The 16,789-nt window shown below is 39.0% G+C and overlaps 1 protein-coding gene across 6 annotated transcripts in view; it reads right to left on the bottom strand.

Moving 5' to 3' along the window:
- The window catches only part of LOC138843204 (phosphatidylinositol 3,4,5-trisphosphate 3-phosphatase TPTE2-like), a 94,385-nt gene that overhangs the window by 21,812 nt on the left and 55,784 nt on the right, over window positions 1-16,789 (bottom strand). For 5 of the 6 annotated variants that reach the window (XM_070049003.1, XM_070048999.1, XM_070049002.1 and 2 more), the window contains one exon: window positions 11,130-15,452. In XM_070049003.1, the coding sequence (XP_069905104.1) occupies window positions 15,114-15,452 (339 nt within the window). In that variant the 3' untranslated portion in view covers window positions 11,130-15,113. Of the gene's footprint in view, window positions 1-97; window positions 169-6,073; window positions 6,167-10,081; window positions 10,174-11,129; window positions 15,453-16,789 lie in introns of those variants that run through there. The other variant, XM_070049005.1, reaches the window with a different exon arrangement.

The following is a 16,789-nucleotide window of genomic DNA, read 5'->3' on the forward strand; positions in this document are numbered from 1 at the left end:
AAGAGATTATAACAATTGGCAAAAGAATGGCCATTATATCTTACACACAGGCATTGAAGATTAGGCTGTTTCTATTGGATTTATACTATATCCATACCTGTTATTTTGTATGAAAGCTGTATTGAACCAAAAGAAGAATGCACAGTTGTCGTAGTATTTGGGGAGATTCTAAAAAGACATGGTTAAAGAAAAAATGGTTATTTTCATAGTAAAATTGATACCAAGAACTAGTTCCACAGAATAATCTCTTTGGCGTCTTCCCTTCATTTATGCCTCTATATACTGCTCTAACAACTGTACCCATTAAATAGGCAGCACTCCTTGATAATACACCTAGAGACAAGGAGGAGACTAATAGAATGCTGTTGCTTTGTCCTTTTGTTTCTATCAGGAATTTCAAGGATAGCCTGGGCTTTGGGCATAGCAGTTAAGATGCCACTTGGGACACCCACATCCTATATAAGAGTTCCTGGATTCAAGTCCCAGCTCAGCTCCTGATTCCAGCCTCCTGTTAGTGCACACCCTGGAGGCAACAGGTGATGGGTCCCTGCAACCCACATGGGAGACCAGATTTGAATTCCTGGCTCCCAGCCTCAGCTTTCCCCAGCCATGGCTCTTGTGGGGAGTTGAGGCATAAACTAGCCGATGGGCAGTCTCTTCTCTCTGCCTTTTTTGTTTTTAATTTATTTTTTAAGGAATACAAATTTCCTAAGTACAATGTTAGAAATATAGTTATTCTTCACACCATACCCACCCTTCCACCCATACTCCCACCCCACCACCTCCTCCCTCTCCCTTTGCCAGTCTCATTCTCCATTAAGATTCATTTTCACTTAACTTTGTACACAGACCTACCATATGACCTATACTTAGTAAATATTTCAACAGTTTGCACACATACACAAACTGAGGAGTAGTATTATAGTTAACTCATAATGAAACTCATTGAGGGCAGAGGTCCTACATGGGGTGTTAGTGCACAGTGACTCCTTTTGTTAATTTAACAACTAATTTAACTAACAATTTATCTTATGTATGATTATCAGTGACCACCTGAAGCTCTTGACATGATCTGCCTAGGCTATGGAAACCTTGGAAGTCCACTAACTGTCAGTATTTGGACAAGGGCATAAGCAAAGTGGAAGCTTTCTCCTTCCTTTAGAGAAAAGTACATCCTTCTTTGATGGCCAATTCTTTCTGCTGGGGTCTCACTACAGAGTTCCTTCACGTAGCACATTTTTTGCCAGTGTCTTGACTTTCATTGCCTGAAATGCTCTCAATGTGCTTTTCAGCCAGACCAGGAAGACTGAAGAGCTGAATCTGATGTCAGAGTATTATTGAAGTGATGGTCATTCTGTTAGTCTGCTGTGTGAACTACTTCCCATGTTGGAACATTCTCTTTTTTAATTCTATTATTATTACCAGGCACTTGATCATATATATATATATATGATCACTTTAACACTTAATATGACCACTTTAACAACCAAGATGGGATTTTTACCATCAGGCTTAATGGGATTTGGAGTCCCATGACAAGTTTTTAAACTGTACCCTTAGAATTAAGTCCACAGGAATATATGCAGAATTATAGAGCTTTACAGTTACAAACTTCCTCTTCCCTCTCTTATTCCCACTCTTATTTTTTACTGAGATCTATTTTCAATTGACTTTATATACATATACATATATATACATATACATATATACATATATATGGTTAACTGTTAAGTAAAAAATTCAAAAAATAGTATGAAGGAAAAATAACAAAAACTGTTCTTCGACAGTCAAGATAAGGGGAGCTCAAGTCATCCCTTCTTGAAGTGAATGTTGATTTAACTTCTACAGATTTTGTTTTAGGTGCTCTATTAATTCTCACAGTTGAGAGAGAACATATGGTATTTGTCCTTTGGGGACTGGCTTATTTCACTAAGTATGATGTTTTCAAGATTCATCCATTTAGTTGCAAATGAACTAATTTCATTTTTTCTTTACTGCTGTGTAGTATTCCATAGTGTATGTATCCTATGATTTCTTTATCCAGTCTTTGGTTGATGGGTATTTATTTTGATTGCATGCCTTAGCATTGTGAATCAAGCTGCAATAAACATGGAGGTACAGATAACTCTTTTGTTTACTGATTTCATTTCCCTTGGGTAAATTCCTGGGAGTGGGATGACTGGGTCAAATGGTGGGTCTATATTCAGATTTTTGAGGTATCTCCAAACTGTCTTCCAGAGCAGCTTTACCAGTTTACATTCCCACCAACATGGGATTAGGGTATCTTATGATGATTCTTTTTATTTCTTGGTTTCTTTTGTTACATTTCCTTTTTCATCTCTAATTTTGTTGATTTGGGTCTACTCTGTCTTTTTTTTTTGGTTAGCTGGGCCAATAGTTTGTTTATTTTTTCAAAAATAGCTCTTCAGTTTGCTGATATTTTGTATTGTTTTTTGAATTCAATTTTGTTGAATTTTTTTTTCTCTAATTTTAGTTTTTTCTTTTTTTCTACTAGTTTAGGGTTTGGTTTACTGTTGGTTCATCCCCAGCATCCTGGCTCTAGTCCTGGTTGGGGCACCGGATTCTGTCCCGGTTGCTCCTCTTCCAGTTCAGCTCTCTGCTGTGGCCCAGGAGTGCAGTGGGGGATGGCCCAGGTCCTTGGGCCTGCACCTGCATGGGAGACCAGGAGGAGGCACCTGGCTCCTGACTTTGGATTGGTGCAGTGCTCTGGTCGCAATGCACCTGCCGTAGCAGCCACTTGGAGGGTGAACCAAGGGAAAAGGAAGACCTTTCTCTCTGTCTCTCTCTCTCTCTAACTCTGCCTGTCAAAAAAATAAAGTGAATAAAAAATGAATTCCTGTTATTTGCAAAAAAAAAATGGATGAAACTGGACAACATTATACTTAATGAAATAAGCCAGTCCCCAAAATACAAATGCCTTATGTTCTCTCTCATCTGTGATAACTAACAGAGCACCTAAAAGGTGATCTATTATAGTGAAATTGACACTTTGAGATGCAGTGACTTTGAACAGCCTTTGTCTTGACTGTTGAGGAACACTTTTATTTTCCATACTATTTGTTGAATGTTTTACCTAGTATAAAGTTAATCAGATAGGTATAAAGTTAATTGAAAATAGATCTTAGTAAAAAATTAGGAATGGGACTGAGAGGGAGGAGGAAGAGTGGTAGGAGTGTGGGTGGCAGAGCGGGTATGGTGGCATAAATCACTGTGTTCCTGAAGTTGGATTTATGAAATGCATGAAGTTTGTATCCTTTAAATAAAAGATTCTGGGAAGAAAACAGGTTTCCTGGGAGAGCCACAGCTGCTGCTCACAGTCAGGCACTTAGGCATCAGGCATCTGCCAGGATAATGAAGCATCCTGTGAAAAGCACAGTGTAAACCTCCATGACCACCTCACCTGCAGTCCTGTCAGGGCAGGCTACAGTTTACAGCCACCCTCCAGAGAGCCCTCAAGACCAAACTACTGGCATATTCAACAAATATCAACCATTTCTATAAGGAACAGCTGCACTGAATAGTTAGCCCTACTTACTGAAGATGATACAGTGTTGATGATGATAGAAATATCTGACATTTTGAGTGCTTTCATAATCAGAGGCTGGATGTTACCCAAGTACCCTAGGCCAATGACCTTTACACCATTGCTTCTACTTAGAAACCACTGTTTGAGAATTTAGAGCAGCTCCATTAGGTAGGAGGCCACCAGCCAGTGTGGTAACTACCCAGACTTGTTTCAACTCAGTGACCATCTGAATACTTACAAGATTCTTTTCCAACAGGCAGCAAGCAGGGGATGAAGGAAGGTACAAGAAATAACTTTTAAGTTGCCCAGCATACTTGTTGGCAGTTCTGGTTGATGACTTCATAGGAATATGAATTGAAATTATTGAGGATTACTCCTTGGAATTTACCCCAAGGAAGTTAAATTGGCAATTAAAAGAGCTGTCTGCACCTTAATGTTTATTGCAGCTCAATTCACAATAGCTAAGACTTGGAATCAACCTAAATGCCCATCAACAGTAGACTGGATAAAGAAATTATGGGATATGTACTCTATGGAATCCTATACAGCAGTAAAAAAAAAAAGAAAGAAATCCGGTCATTTGCAACAAAATGGAGGAATCCTGAAAACATCATGCTGAGTGAAATCAGCCCGTCCCAAAGGGACAAATATCATCTGTTCTCCCTGATTGGTGACAACTAACTGAGCACCAAAAAGGAAACCCGTTGAAGTGAAATGGACACTATGAGAAACAATGACTTGATCAGCCCTTGACCTGACTGTTATGAACAACTTAATACTTTATCCCTTTTACTATTTTTTTCTTCTACTTAATACCTTTGGTTGAACTCTGTAATTAACACTCAATTATTCTTAGGTGTTTAAATGTAACTGAAAAGTGATCCCTGTTAAATATAAGAGTGGGAATAATAGAGGGAGGAGATGTACAGTTTGGCACATGCTCAATCGGACTTGCTCCAAATGGTAGAGTTAGAAACATGTTGGGATTCCAATTCAGTCCCATCAAGGTGGCATGTACCAATGTCATCTCACTAGTCAAATGATCAATTTCAGTTCATAATTGATCATAATGATAGGATTAAGAGTCAAAGGGATCACATAAACAAGACTAGTGTCTGCAAATACTAACTGATAGAATTAAAAAGGAGAGAATGATCCAACATGGGAAGCAGGATACACAGCAGATTCACAGAATGGCAGACGTCCTAAACAGCACTTTGGCCTCAGAATCAGCCCTGAAGACATTTGCATCTGGCTAAAAAAGCCCATGAGAGTATTTCAGGCATGGAAAGCCAAGACACTGTGGCAAAAAGAAACAAACAAACCAACCTAAATGAAAGATCTCTGTGAGTGAGATCCCAGCGGAAAGAACAGGCCATCAGAGAAGGAGGTACCTATATCTCTGAAGGGAGGAGAAAACTTCTAGTTTGACTATGACCTTGTCTAAATAAGATTGGAGTCGACGAACTCAAGAGGCTTCCATAGCCTTGGCAGCTCATGACAAGAGACTCGGGTGATTACTGACGCCATAAACAAGAATGTCAGTTGTTAAATCAACAACAGAAATCACTGTGCACTTACCTCCCCATGTAGGATCTCTGTTCTTAATGTGTTGTTCAATGTGAATGCTATAACTAGTACTCAAACAGTATTTTACACTTTGTGTTTCTGTGTGGGTGCAAACTGTTGAAATCTTTACTTAATATATACTAAATTGATCTTCTGTCTATAAAGATAATTGAAAATGAATCTTGCGTGAATGGGATGGGAGAGGGAGTGGGAGATGGGATGGTTGTGGGTGGAGGGAGGTTATAGGGGGAAAAGCCACTGTAATCCAAAAGCTGTACTTTGGAAATTTATATTTATTAAATAGAAGTTTTTTAAAAACATAAAAAAGAAACTATTGAGGATTATAAATTTGTTATATGCAGAATAATATGCAAACACAACAATTTATGGCTGGTCAGTAGAAGTTATGCAGATATGTTCAAGTAAAGAAAATGAAAGGCATTCTTATTTATTTGAAGTTAAATATAGGGTTAAATATAGTGTTAAAATAAGGTTAATTTTAAGTTAAATATAGGGTTAATGAATACTATTTGTAATAAGCATCAACTTCGAGAAAAGCAAAGTCCCATTCAGTTTATAGCAATGTATTTTAAAGGTATAAAACAAAGAAGTTGTCACTGCTATGTAGTAAAAACACGTTTTTTTAGCTCCTTGGTTTTTGTGAGTTTTTTGATTAGTTTTATATATATATATATCAAGTAGAATTTAGAAAAACACAAAGGAGCTTCATACATGTGAATTATATAGAACTTTTTTTAAAAAAGAGCAAAATATCTTAGATTACATGTGTTTTTCTTTTTTGAAAATATGTTAGTGATATGATGCTTTCTTATTCCTGGTTACGGATTGATGTCTCTCATCTCTGCTCTTGGGATTTGTAGCAATAGAAGTCCTAAATCAAAATCAATCAAAAGAGCAAACAAGTACAACAGCAGAAGTAATTTCTTGATTACTTACCCGAGAGAGAAATCTGACTTTAACGTCGTCATATAGGATTGGACAGTTCAACAATTCAATAATGACTTTGTCAGTTTCGACATCGTGAAATATCTGTGAATGAACACATGAAATTCAGAGCTAAAAATCTAGCTGCTGATGGGATCTGTAAAACTGAAGTGGTTTTCACTCATTCAGCCTTTCTGTATTTATCAAGTACTCTTAGCCTCATAGCAAACTCACTATATATATTAATAAATAGAACCTGTCGGGGCTGGCGCTGTGGTGTAGTGGGTAAAGCTGCGGGCCACAGTGCCGGCATCCCGTATGGATGCCGGTTTGAGTCCCGGTTTTCCACTTCTGACCCAATTCTCTGTGAAGGCCTGGGAAAGCAGTGGAGGATGGGCCCAGTTCTTGGGCTCCTGCACCTTCATAGGAGACCCAGAGGAAGCTCTTGGCTCCTGGCTTCAGATTGGCGCAGCTCTGGCTGTTGCAGCCATCTGGAGAGTGAATCAGCGGATGGAAGACTCTTTCTCTCCCTGCCTCTCCTCTCTGTGTGTAACTCTTTCAAATAAATAAATAAATCTTTAAAAAAGTAAATATAAACTCTCTTTTCTGTAAAGTTGCGAGTCTATAAATTTCTGTAACATTGTTTCAAAATTATATTGGGACACTTATTTATTTATTTATTTATTTTTTATTTAGTAAATATAAAATTTCCAAAGTACAGTTAATGGATTACAATGGCTTCCCCTCCCCATAATTTCCCTCCCACTCACACCCCTCCCATCTCCCACTCCCTCTCCCATTCCATTCACATCAAGATTCATTTTCAATTATCTTTATATACAGAAGATCAATTTAGTATATATTAAAAAGATTTCATCAGTTTGCACCCACACAGAAACACAAAGTGCAAAATACTGTTTGAGTACTAGTTATAGCATTACTTCACATTGGACAACACACTAAGGACAGATCCCACATGAGAAGTAAGTACACAGTGACTCCTGTTGTTGACTTAACAATTTGACACTCTTGTTTATGGTGTCAGTAATCTCCCTAGGCTCTTGTCATGAGTTGCCAAGGCTATGGAAGCCTTTTGAGTTCGCTGACTTCGATCTTATTCCCACAGGGTCATAGTCAAAGTGGAAGTTCTCTCCTCCCTTCAGAGAAAGGTACCTCCTTCTTTGATGGAGCCCAGTTCTTTCTACTGGGATCTCACTTGCAGAGATCTGTCATTTAAGTCTTCTTCTTTTTTTTTTTTTCCCCCAGGGTGTCTTGGCTTTCCATGCCTAAAATACTCTCATGGGCTCTTCAGCCATATCCGAATGCCTTAAGGGCTGATTCTGAGGCCAGAGTGCTATTTAGGACATCTGCCATTCTATGAGTCTGCTGTGTATCCCGCTTCCCATGATGGATTGTTCTCTCCCTTTTTGATTCTATCAGTTAGTATTAGCAGACGCTAGTCTTGTTTATGTGATCCCTTTGACTCTTAGACCTATCAGTGTGATCAATTGTGAACTGAAATTGATCACCTGGACTAGTGAGATGGCATTGGTACATGCCACCTTGATGGGATTGTATTGGGATCCCCTGGCACAGTTCTAACTCCACCATTTGGGGCAAGTCCGATTGAGCATGATATTGGGACACATTTGAAAAGCAAAGTGTTTGATTTATTTTCAATTAAGTTTAGTCACGTAAACATTACTGTTTAATGTGTTATGGTTTTCATAAGTTGGACCACTTTTGATAATACACTCAAATCTTCAGTTTTAAAGTTGACACTGCCATTCAAGAAGCAATACAGAATGCTTAATCCAAAATCATGTGTTTTTGATGGGATCATTGGTAAGCTCCATTGCAGGCCTTTAAATGAAGTGATTAACGATAAACTTTCCAGGAGGAACAGATTTGGAATTATACTAAATATTTCTTTGTTACAGATTTATTTTTATACAATAATGGTATAGAAAATGAGAAAGACTTACGCTGGGCCCTGTGAAAAGCATAATAAGATATAGACTCAGTCGGTCCCTTCAGGGAGCTGGGCATGTAAAGAATAATAGTATAACTAATGTCAGGCTACATGGTGAAGACTGAGTGTGCTGTTATGAACTGCAGGGGGTGGTATTATTAGGCAACATAGAGTAGAGACTCTTCAAGGAGATAGCTACTGAGTTGAGTATGGAAGGGTTTGAATAAATAAAAGAGAGCACTGAAAATAGAATCTAGTGCATACATTGGGACAGAGGAGAGGGAAAAGACAAGCAGAAACATGAAGTAGAAATTAGAATTATATTCCAAGAACCTGCGAGGATGACCCAGTTTACAAGGAAAAATCTCTGCAGCTTAAGTTGCTGATGGAAATAAGCTCAGGTTGGATATGGTTATTGTATCTTGAGAGTTCAAGATCCATGGAAATAAGAGTGAAGTTGCTAGAGAGTATTGGGGAGAGGGGTATTTTATGTGTCAAAGTATCCTGACTACTGTCATGAATTAACATCTACTTGGTAATTTATAGTTGACAAATTTTTATTTTATTACCTAACTTAATTCTCACAACACTTGAGATGTCATCTTTATTTTTCAGATAAGAATGCTGACCCAAAGATGCTAACTGGCTTTAACTGTGCATAAACTGTGTGTCTTCTGACGTACATACAGCTCTTCACAATGAGAGCAATACTTCAAGATGCATGTTGTAGGATTCTACCCACTACAATGTGTAAGAAGAAAGACAAGGTAAGGAGACCATTGTTTAGAAACTTTGTCAGAGCAACGAGCAAATGGACTAAACAGTGGCAGTGGAAACATAAAGGAAAGGAGAATGAAGAAAAATTTCAAAGGAATAATCAGAGGAATTGGTGACTCATTGGATTTATGTGGAGAAGGCAAAGTGAGAATCAAAGATAATACCACGTGTGAAGACCTGAGTGAAAGAATGATGGTGCCATCTGCAGTAGCAGAGGAAAAGCTCCATTTGGCAAGTTTGGATTTGACTAACTTTGGATTGTTGGGGTAAAGACTGTCCATATTGTAATTTCTACATGTAGCAACAGTGAGTGCTCATTAATATATGTTCCACGGCTTAAAGAACAAATAATAATGTAAAGAAGGGGAATGGCTGAGAGTAACCAAGAATGGGGTAGTTACAGAAATGAAAACACAAATGTCAAGGATCAGGCCCAGGTGAATGCCCTCAGCTAGGAGAGGCAAAACAAAACAAAACAAAACAAAACAAAACCAACACAGGGGGACAGGACAAGGAGGATTAGTGTCAGGAATAGAAGCATGGGAGGGTCTTCTGAATGTTTACAGTTCCTAGACTCATGAAAGAAGCTTTATTATTGTTCCACAAAAGTCTTTATATAGTTAGGCATCACTTCAACATTTTAGCAGATCATTGTCTACTAGGGTCCCATTGCTTTGGGTAAAGAGACTCCTCTTTCATCCATATGCTTACATAGTTTCTCATAACGCTAACTCACAGGACTGTTGGTTACAGTCATCTGGAGCATTGCTATATCTACAGATAGCTGAGACCCATTCCAGATTTCCTGAATCATACCTTGGAGGCACAGATAATGAATTTGCATCTTTACATGCCCCTAGGAGATTTTCTTGTATGCTACAATTTGAAATTTTAGTGTTGGACAGTAAAAGGTAAAATGACCAAGAGGAAAAAAATATGGCTAAAAATAACTACAATCTGAAATTAAAATCTTGATAGATTCCTGGTAACATGCTCAGCATTTGTGGGAACCTAAAAGGCAAAGCCACAATTTACAATGATATATATTTTAGAAAATACCCTGGGAAACCCTCCCCCCTTTTTTTTTTCAAACAATTTGGTTAAGTTAGCTCTGGTTTGCATCCATACTTACGGTTTCCATGTTGGATGGTAACTACAAAGCAACATAACATCTTCTTTGTGGTGAGTGATGGTTCAGGAGGCCAACATGCTGATATAACTTTGAGCTTTAAAAAAACTTCAGAATTTTCAATTCATATGCTTTCTCTTACCTTGCAGTTTTTAGAAGATGAACATGAAAAGACTGTCTGTTGTTTTGTAGTTATTTGAATTTTTAGGTCACTTCCATCGCCTTTTCCAACATCTGTATAAAATTAAAAAGATAGGCACACTAATGAGGAAACAATAAAATATTCTAGCTGGTTCAAAGTACCACACACAAGCATATAGTAAATGATGCAATGAACCTACGACTAGATGCAAATGGGCTAGTAGCCAATTGCATTCCACTGAACATATCCAGTTTGCATTTCTATGTAGAAAAGTTGTTTGCATTATCACTTTTCTACAACTTGCAGAGTAGAGCTCAAAGACAATGAAAGCTGGAAAGTGTGCAGTCACAGACATTACCCATCTAAGAGCCTCTCACACTTTTTCTTCTCAGTCTCCCTAGCTCCTTTCTCTTGTTGTCACAACCATTTGAAAGATTATTTTTATTCAAAAATCATACTGATCCCAGTAAGTTTGGCCCGCTTATTTACACGGGTGCAGGACGAATTTTAACTTGTCCAACAGTCCTTCCTGAGTTGGTTTACAAGCTAAGACATGTGGAAAGCTGAACACCCAGGATCTTGGATCTCAGATTGTCTTTTATTTGTTTGTTTGAAAGGCAGAGTTAGAGAGAGACAAAGATCTTCCATCTACTGCTTCACTCCCACAAATGGTCACAACATCCATGGGTGGGCCACACTGAAGCCAGGAGCCTGGAACTCCATCTGAGTCTCCCTTGTAGGTACCAGGGGCCCAAGCAGTCAGGCCATCCTCTGCTGCTCTCAGGTGCACCCACAGGGATCTGGATTTGGAACAGCACTTAAGTGGAATGATAAAACTGCAGGCAGTGGTTTAGCCTTCTATGCCGCAATGCTGGCCCCTGAGATTGAGGTTTTCCAATCCTCTATTTCATGTTAGTCTGAGATAAGCAAATCATGCCATAAAATTCCACACAACTTCACCTACAATAACTTGAAGTTGTGAATTTGAGCAACTCCCTATTTTTTCCAGATCTGCACCTTACAGTTGTAAGCATTGTCTCTACAGGGGTTTTTTTTTTTTTTTTTAAAGATTTATTTTATTTATTTGAAAGACAGAGAGGTAGAGACAGAGAGACACCCGCTGGTTCACTCCCAGGATGGCCGCAACGGCCAGAGCTGTGCCAATAGGAAGCCAGGAGCTTCTTGCAGGTCTCTCACGTGGGTGCAAGGGTCCAAGAACTTGGGCCATCTTCTACTGCTTTCCTAGGCCATAGCAGAAAGCTGGATCAGGAGGAGCATCTAGGACTAGAAACAGTGTCCATATGGGATGCTGGCACTTCAGGCCAGGGCTTTTAACCCACTGTGTCGTAGCACTGGCCCCTTCTACAAGGTTTAAATAAAACCCAAAGTGATATTAAGAAAGAAGACATAATCTTAGGATATAATATCCGACTGACACAAAAATTCCCAAATTTTTAAATGATTTTTAGGCTTTGAATTTTGAGAAACTATTTTATTCTCATTGTTCCTATGAGAGAAAGGTGTTAAAACTTCATTAGGCTGAAATGCCCGTGACTTCCCTGAAATGGTTTAAAACTCACAAAGATTTCTTTAGATGCCCTAGTACTAGTAAAGCTCATCTGTATATATCCACAAGCAAATCTTCCCAAAGAATGGGAACATTGTTGCTTCTGCCCAGTTTTTCAGTTATACAAAAACACTTACTATGAATTGAATAAATGATAATTTTGTATGGCGTAAGGATTTTTTTTGGCGGGAGAGTCCAGTTGCAGAGATTTTTCACATTCTCAAAATATCCAACATATCTACTCTGCAAAGAAACAAAAGCTTCAGGTTACATGAGGAAGAAAAGCTGAAAATCAGAAATTCCTATTGTGAGGGCAGGGCATAGAGCTTGGTAAGGGCAGTAAGAAATTAAGAAATCACTTGCTGGATTTTGTTATAAGACAGAGTGTTTTTATGTATGTGGCCTCAAAACTACCTTAGGAAACAATACTGAACTAAGTGCTTTGGGAGGAAACCAGAAAGGAATCAGGTCTGGCTTATAGGGTGCTTATAATTATGATTGTGTTTTAGACTACACCATTATCCATGTGTGGATAGAAGCAAGGATGTGACTGAGTTACGGGAAGCTTTGTGATTGGGTGAAGAATAGCCTATGATAATGGAAGAATGGTATTTGCAAACTCAGGAGGAGACCAACATCTCTCAGGTAGATTCTTGGTCATTTTTACCTTGCCTCTGCCAGCTAGAGTTTCTTTAATTATCATTTTCTCAGTTCTGTTGTTGCAAAGAAGTTCTGGAATTTTCTTGGTTTCATTCTTTCTGTGATAAACTTATTCACAAGGTCTGTCCTTGAGTCTTTCTTAAGGAAGTTGAACAGTTCTGGCACTGAACCAACAGGACTCAGAAGTTCACAGATTCTTCTTTCCCCATTGGGAAGTTTAATAAAATTAAGTGTTGTACTTTCTATGAGAAAGGGCAGCCATGAGATAGTCTCATGCAAGTTCTTAACTCAGGGATAGATGTAATGTGACCAGGAGACTGGCTCACTGGGAGGGTCAGAATGTGATGGTGTCTGGAGAATCATCACTTGACATAAAGGAACCTCTGCCCCAGGGCCTTGCCAAATCTGAAGTCTGCAGCTGAGTTCTTCTATTGCTATCCCAGTGAATCAGAAGACATTCAGGTGTAGCATATGGTGTGCTAGTTCTGGACTAAAGTCAGGATAACTGTGCAGGACTAAAGGAGAAATGGAGAAAGGGAGATGTATGGGGAGAGTCAGTGAAGGAGCTGCATTTCACATACCCTTGGCTCCTGCCACCAGATTCATAGCATGAAGATACACAGTGCTGACAAGCTGGGAAATAGCAAAGGGTCTTATTGTCTTAGAGCACAGGATATGTGACAGCACTTAATGAAGAAAAAATTTGAAAAATCAAATTGAAGAGGATTTTTTTTAACAGGCAGAGTGGACAGTGAGAGAGAGAGACAGAGAGAAAGGTCTTCCTTTTGCCGTTGGTTCACCCTCCAATGGCCGCCGCGGCTGGTGCGCTGCGGCCGGCACACCATGCTGATCCAATGGCAGGAGCCAGGTGCTTCTCCTGGTCTCCCATGGGGTGCAGGGCCCAAGGACTTGGGCCATCCTCCACTGCACTCCCAGGCCATAGCAGAGGGCTGGCTTGGAAGAGGGGCAACCGGGACAGAATCCGGCACCCTGACTGGGACTAGAACCCGATGTGCCGGCGCCGCAAGGCAGAGGATTAGCCTAGTGAGCCGCAGCACCGGCCGCAGAAGATCTTGAGAGCTAGGTTAGAACATATAGTTGCCATTGGCAGCAGGGAGCCATCATGGATTTTGAGCATGGAAATGGCGTGATAAAAGATGGACTTCAGTAGGTTGATGTATTACTTTTATCCAAGGGTGTATGTATATCTTGTTTTTTGTTTTCTTTGGCTTAGGTATGGGAGAAAAGTATTGGTGAGTAAAGGCTGAATTCTTTTGTCCTAACCAAAGATCTAGGGTGAGAAGTTACTGTGTGCTGCTTTCAAAGCCCAGTGTAGTTATTCAGTTGCCATCACTTCACTCAAAGAAAGTCTCTCATTTATAGCTACATTCACATCTCCCTAAGAGTCTCAATCAGCTCTCACTTTGGTTTTAGGGGGACAATAAATAGAAGCTGTTCACAGCATGGACTATACTGGGCTTCAGATTTGACAGATCTAGATTTGAGTTCTTGGTTCTAGTGGTTAATTTCTCTGAACTTCAATTTCATAATCTGTAAAATGGGATTCATAACAGTGCCTATTGAATTAGGTAATGAATATAAAACCCTTAGCATGTATCAATAAAGTCTAGACTGTTGTAAACTCTATCAGATAAATGTTTTGATTTCTGCAATAAACAAATCACAAGGAATAAAAATGAGATGGGAAACAGAAACAGAAAGAGACCTAAGAGAGGTAGCATCCAAATGATATGTATGGGCCTTGTTTGTATTGTAACTGAAACAAAGTTTTCTAAGTATCTTAGACAATTATGAAAATTTAAAAATAAACTCAAAATTTGAAATTATTAAGATTTTATAAGGCATACAGCATTTGATGTGATAAATGGTATTAAGATTTTTGGGTTCTCTTGAGACCTTATGTTAGATGTCATACCAAAATACTTGTGGGATAAAATGATCTCATGGGTGTAATTTCCTTCAGAATAACCCAGGTTTGGTGAAACAGAGTGGAATAGGGTTGAGGAATTTGGATAGAGAGGGGAGAGAATGAATAAACCATGATTGGTTAGTTATGAGATAAAGTGGCATGTTGAGTAAAAATGGATTTGTTGTATAATTGTCTTTTTTGCATATGTTTGAAAATTTCCATAATCTTTTTAAAAGGAAAAAATTCAGCAATCTCCACATAAATATTATAAATCCTAAATGAAATAGTTTTAAGTTTAGAAGCATTTGGGGTATATTAGAGGTTTTGAAAAGTGTTTATTTTCCTTTTTCTTTTTTTTTTTAAATTGACAGAGTTACAGACAGTGTGAGAGAAAAAGGTCTTCCTTCCATTGGTTCACTCCCCAAATGGCTGCTATGGCCGACGCTGCGCTGATCTGAAGCCAGGAGCCAGGTGCTTCTTCCTGGTTTCCCATGGGTGTGCAGGAGCCCAAACACTTGGCCCATCCTCCACTGCCCTCCTTGGCCATAGCAGAGAGCTGGATTGGAAGAGGAGCAACTGGGACTAGAACCCAGTGCCCATATGGGATGCCGGCACTATAGGCGGAGGATTAACCAAGCGAGCCATGGTGCCGGCCTCTATTTTCTTTTTTCTTTAACCATCAAAATATAGACATTCCTTCTCCCTCCCCAACCACTCTCACAAGGAAATCATCTAGAAATAGTTCTCATGATTCTCTGAGAGGGCAACATTGCCGCAGGAGGGGTTTGTGAAAGACTCAGTTCCTCTTCTATGGGGAAATCAAAGGCAACTGATAAGCATTAGGGGCCTGGAATCTTAGGTATTAGACTTGCCTATTACAGGAAAGTAATCAACTGCTGAACTCTGTACACAACAACAAATATCAAATGCTCTAGGGAGGACCCACTGCTCCTCAAGCATGGGCAGCGACTGAGGTATAGGTTTTGGTCCTGAGGAGGAGTTAAAGCCTGCTGCAGGGCACCCAAGGGCCACTGCCTGATATCCAACAGAGAAGAGTCTAAAGTGAAACCATGTGTCGGGCTAATCTTAACCCACTCCCCCCAAAGAAGTGCCCCTTTAAAAAGAAAACTTACTTGGGAGGGAGTTTCAATTCCTTGGAATTTACTACTGATGGTGTGATCAGTACGTCGACTTGCAAAATAAGCAAGACTTTCCTATAGAAAAGGAGCAACATAACAATGGTTCATCTGCAATCTTCCCTTTCCCATAGTAGATGTGTTTTAAGTTTCTAAGGACACATTATTTCCTTAAGGGGGAGCATTCTGTGAAGAGAGGCTACTCAAAATAACAGTATTAAAAAGGCTACATCAAAGATATGTCTCATTCAAAGATTCCTGCATACATGGACTTTCAGAACTAGAATGCCCTTAGAAACTATTTGGTCCAACTCTTCTTTCTACCTTCCAATATACAAATGAGAAGACTGAGATGAAAAGAAAATGAAATTGTAACCCACATTAATAAACCCATGATATACACACAGACTTGGGCATACACACACACCCATCAAACATTGATATTTTCTAATCTCCATTTTAGAAGTGAAACACTACTCAGTAAGTTGCTTTTACAACTCACTGAAACATAATGATGTATGACTTAAAGAAACACCTATTTTCCAAACTTGTGTATCTTAGATTATAAGACAGAAGTGGCTAGAGAGCTGTTTTTTTTTCCTTTTTTTTAAATTTAATAAATATAAATTTCCAAAGTACGGTTTATGGATTACATTGGCTTTCTCCCCCATAATTTCCCTCCCACTCGCACTCCTCCCATCTCCTGGAGAGCTGACTGTTGTGCATAACCCTCAGCTCCTCTTCTCTCTACTGCAGGCCAGCAGACCAGAGCTGCTGGAAGTAGGGACTTAAGTGGCAGCTTCCCAAAAATATGGCAGCAAAATGAACCCTGCTTTAAGACATGGGAACAACTCACCTTCTCTTCTCAGCAATTTCCAGATTACAGTTATTATGTATATTGACTTTGCAAAAATAGTAATTAACCATGAGAGACTCTGAGTGGGAAAGCAAGGCCTTTTATGTATATACAGCAATTTTAAGGATAGCCAAGGTCCTCTGCAAAATGCATCTAATTAATCTGAATATTATTCTCATGAGGAAGTCCTGCAACGCTTTGCATTTGTATAACTTGGCTTTACTGACCTCACTTAATCCTGCTCCTATTGGGTCCCACTTGTATTTAAAAGATTAATAGTATTAATAATAAAAGATTAATCATGATTTTTTTGCATTCGTTTTTATTTTTAAAATATTGATTTAACATTATTTATGCTAACTACTGAGATTTTTTATATTCCCTTAAATTTTATGCCTCACACATTTTACCCTAGTCCTTGTCCAGGGTAAGAAATAGTCATTTACTAATTTCATAGTGGATATGAAACAAAGGAGGAGCCAACCAATACTTTTTAATGACCCACTCTCCAGTTACAGTTTCACTTAACCATTGGGACTCAGAGAGTCACCATAACATC

Source organism: Oryctolagus cuniculus, chromosome 9 (assembly GCF_964237555.1).
Source record: "Oryctolagus cuniculus chromosome 9, mOryCun1.1, whole genome shotgun sequence".
In the NCBI taxonomy this organism is placed as follows: Eukaryota; Metazoa; Chordata; class Mammalia; order Lagomorpha; family Leporidae; genus Oryctolagus; species Oryctolagus cuniculus.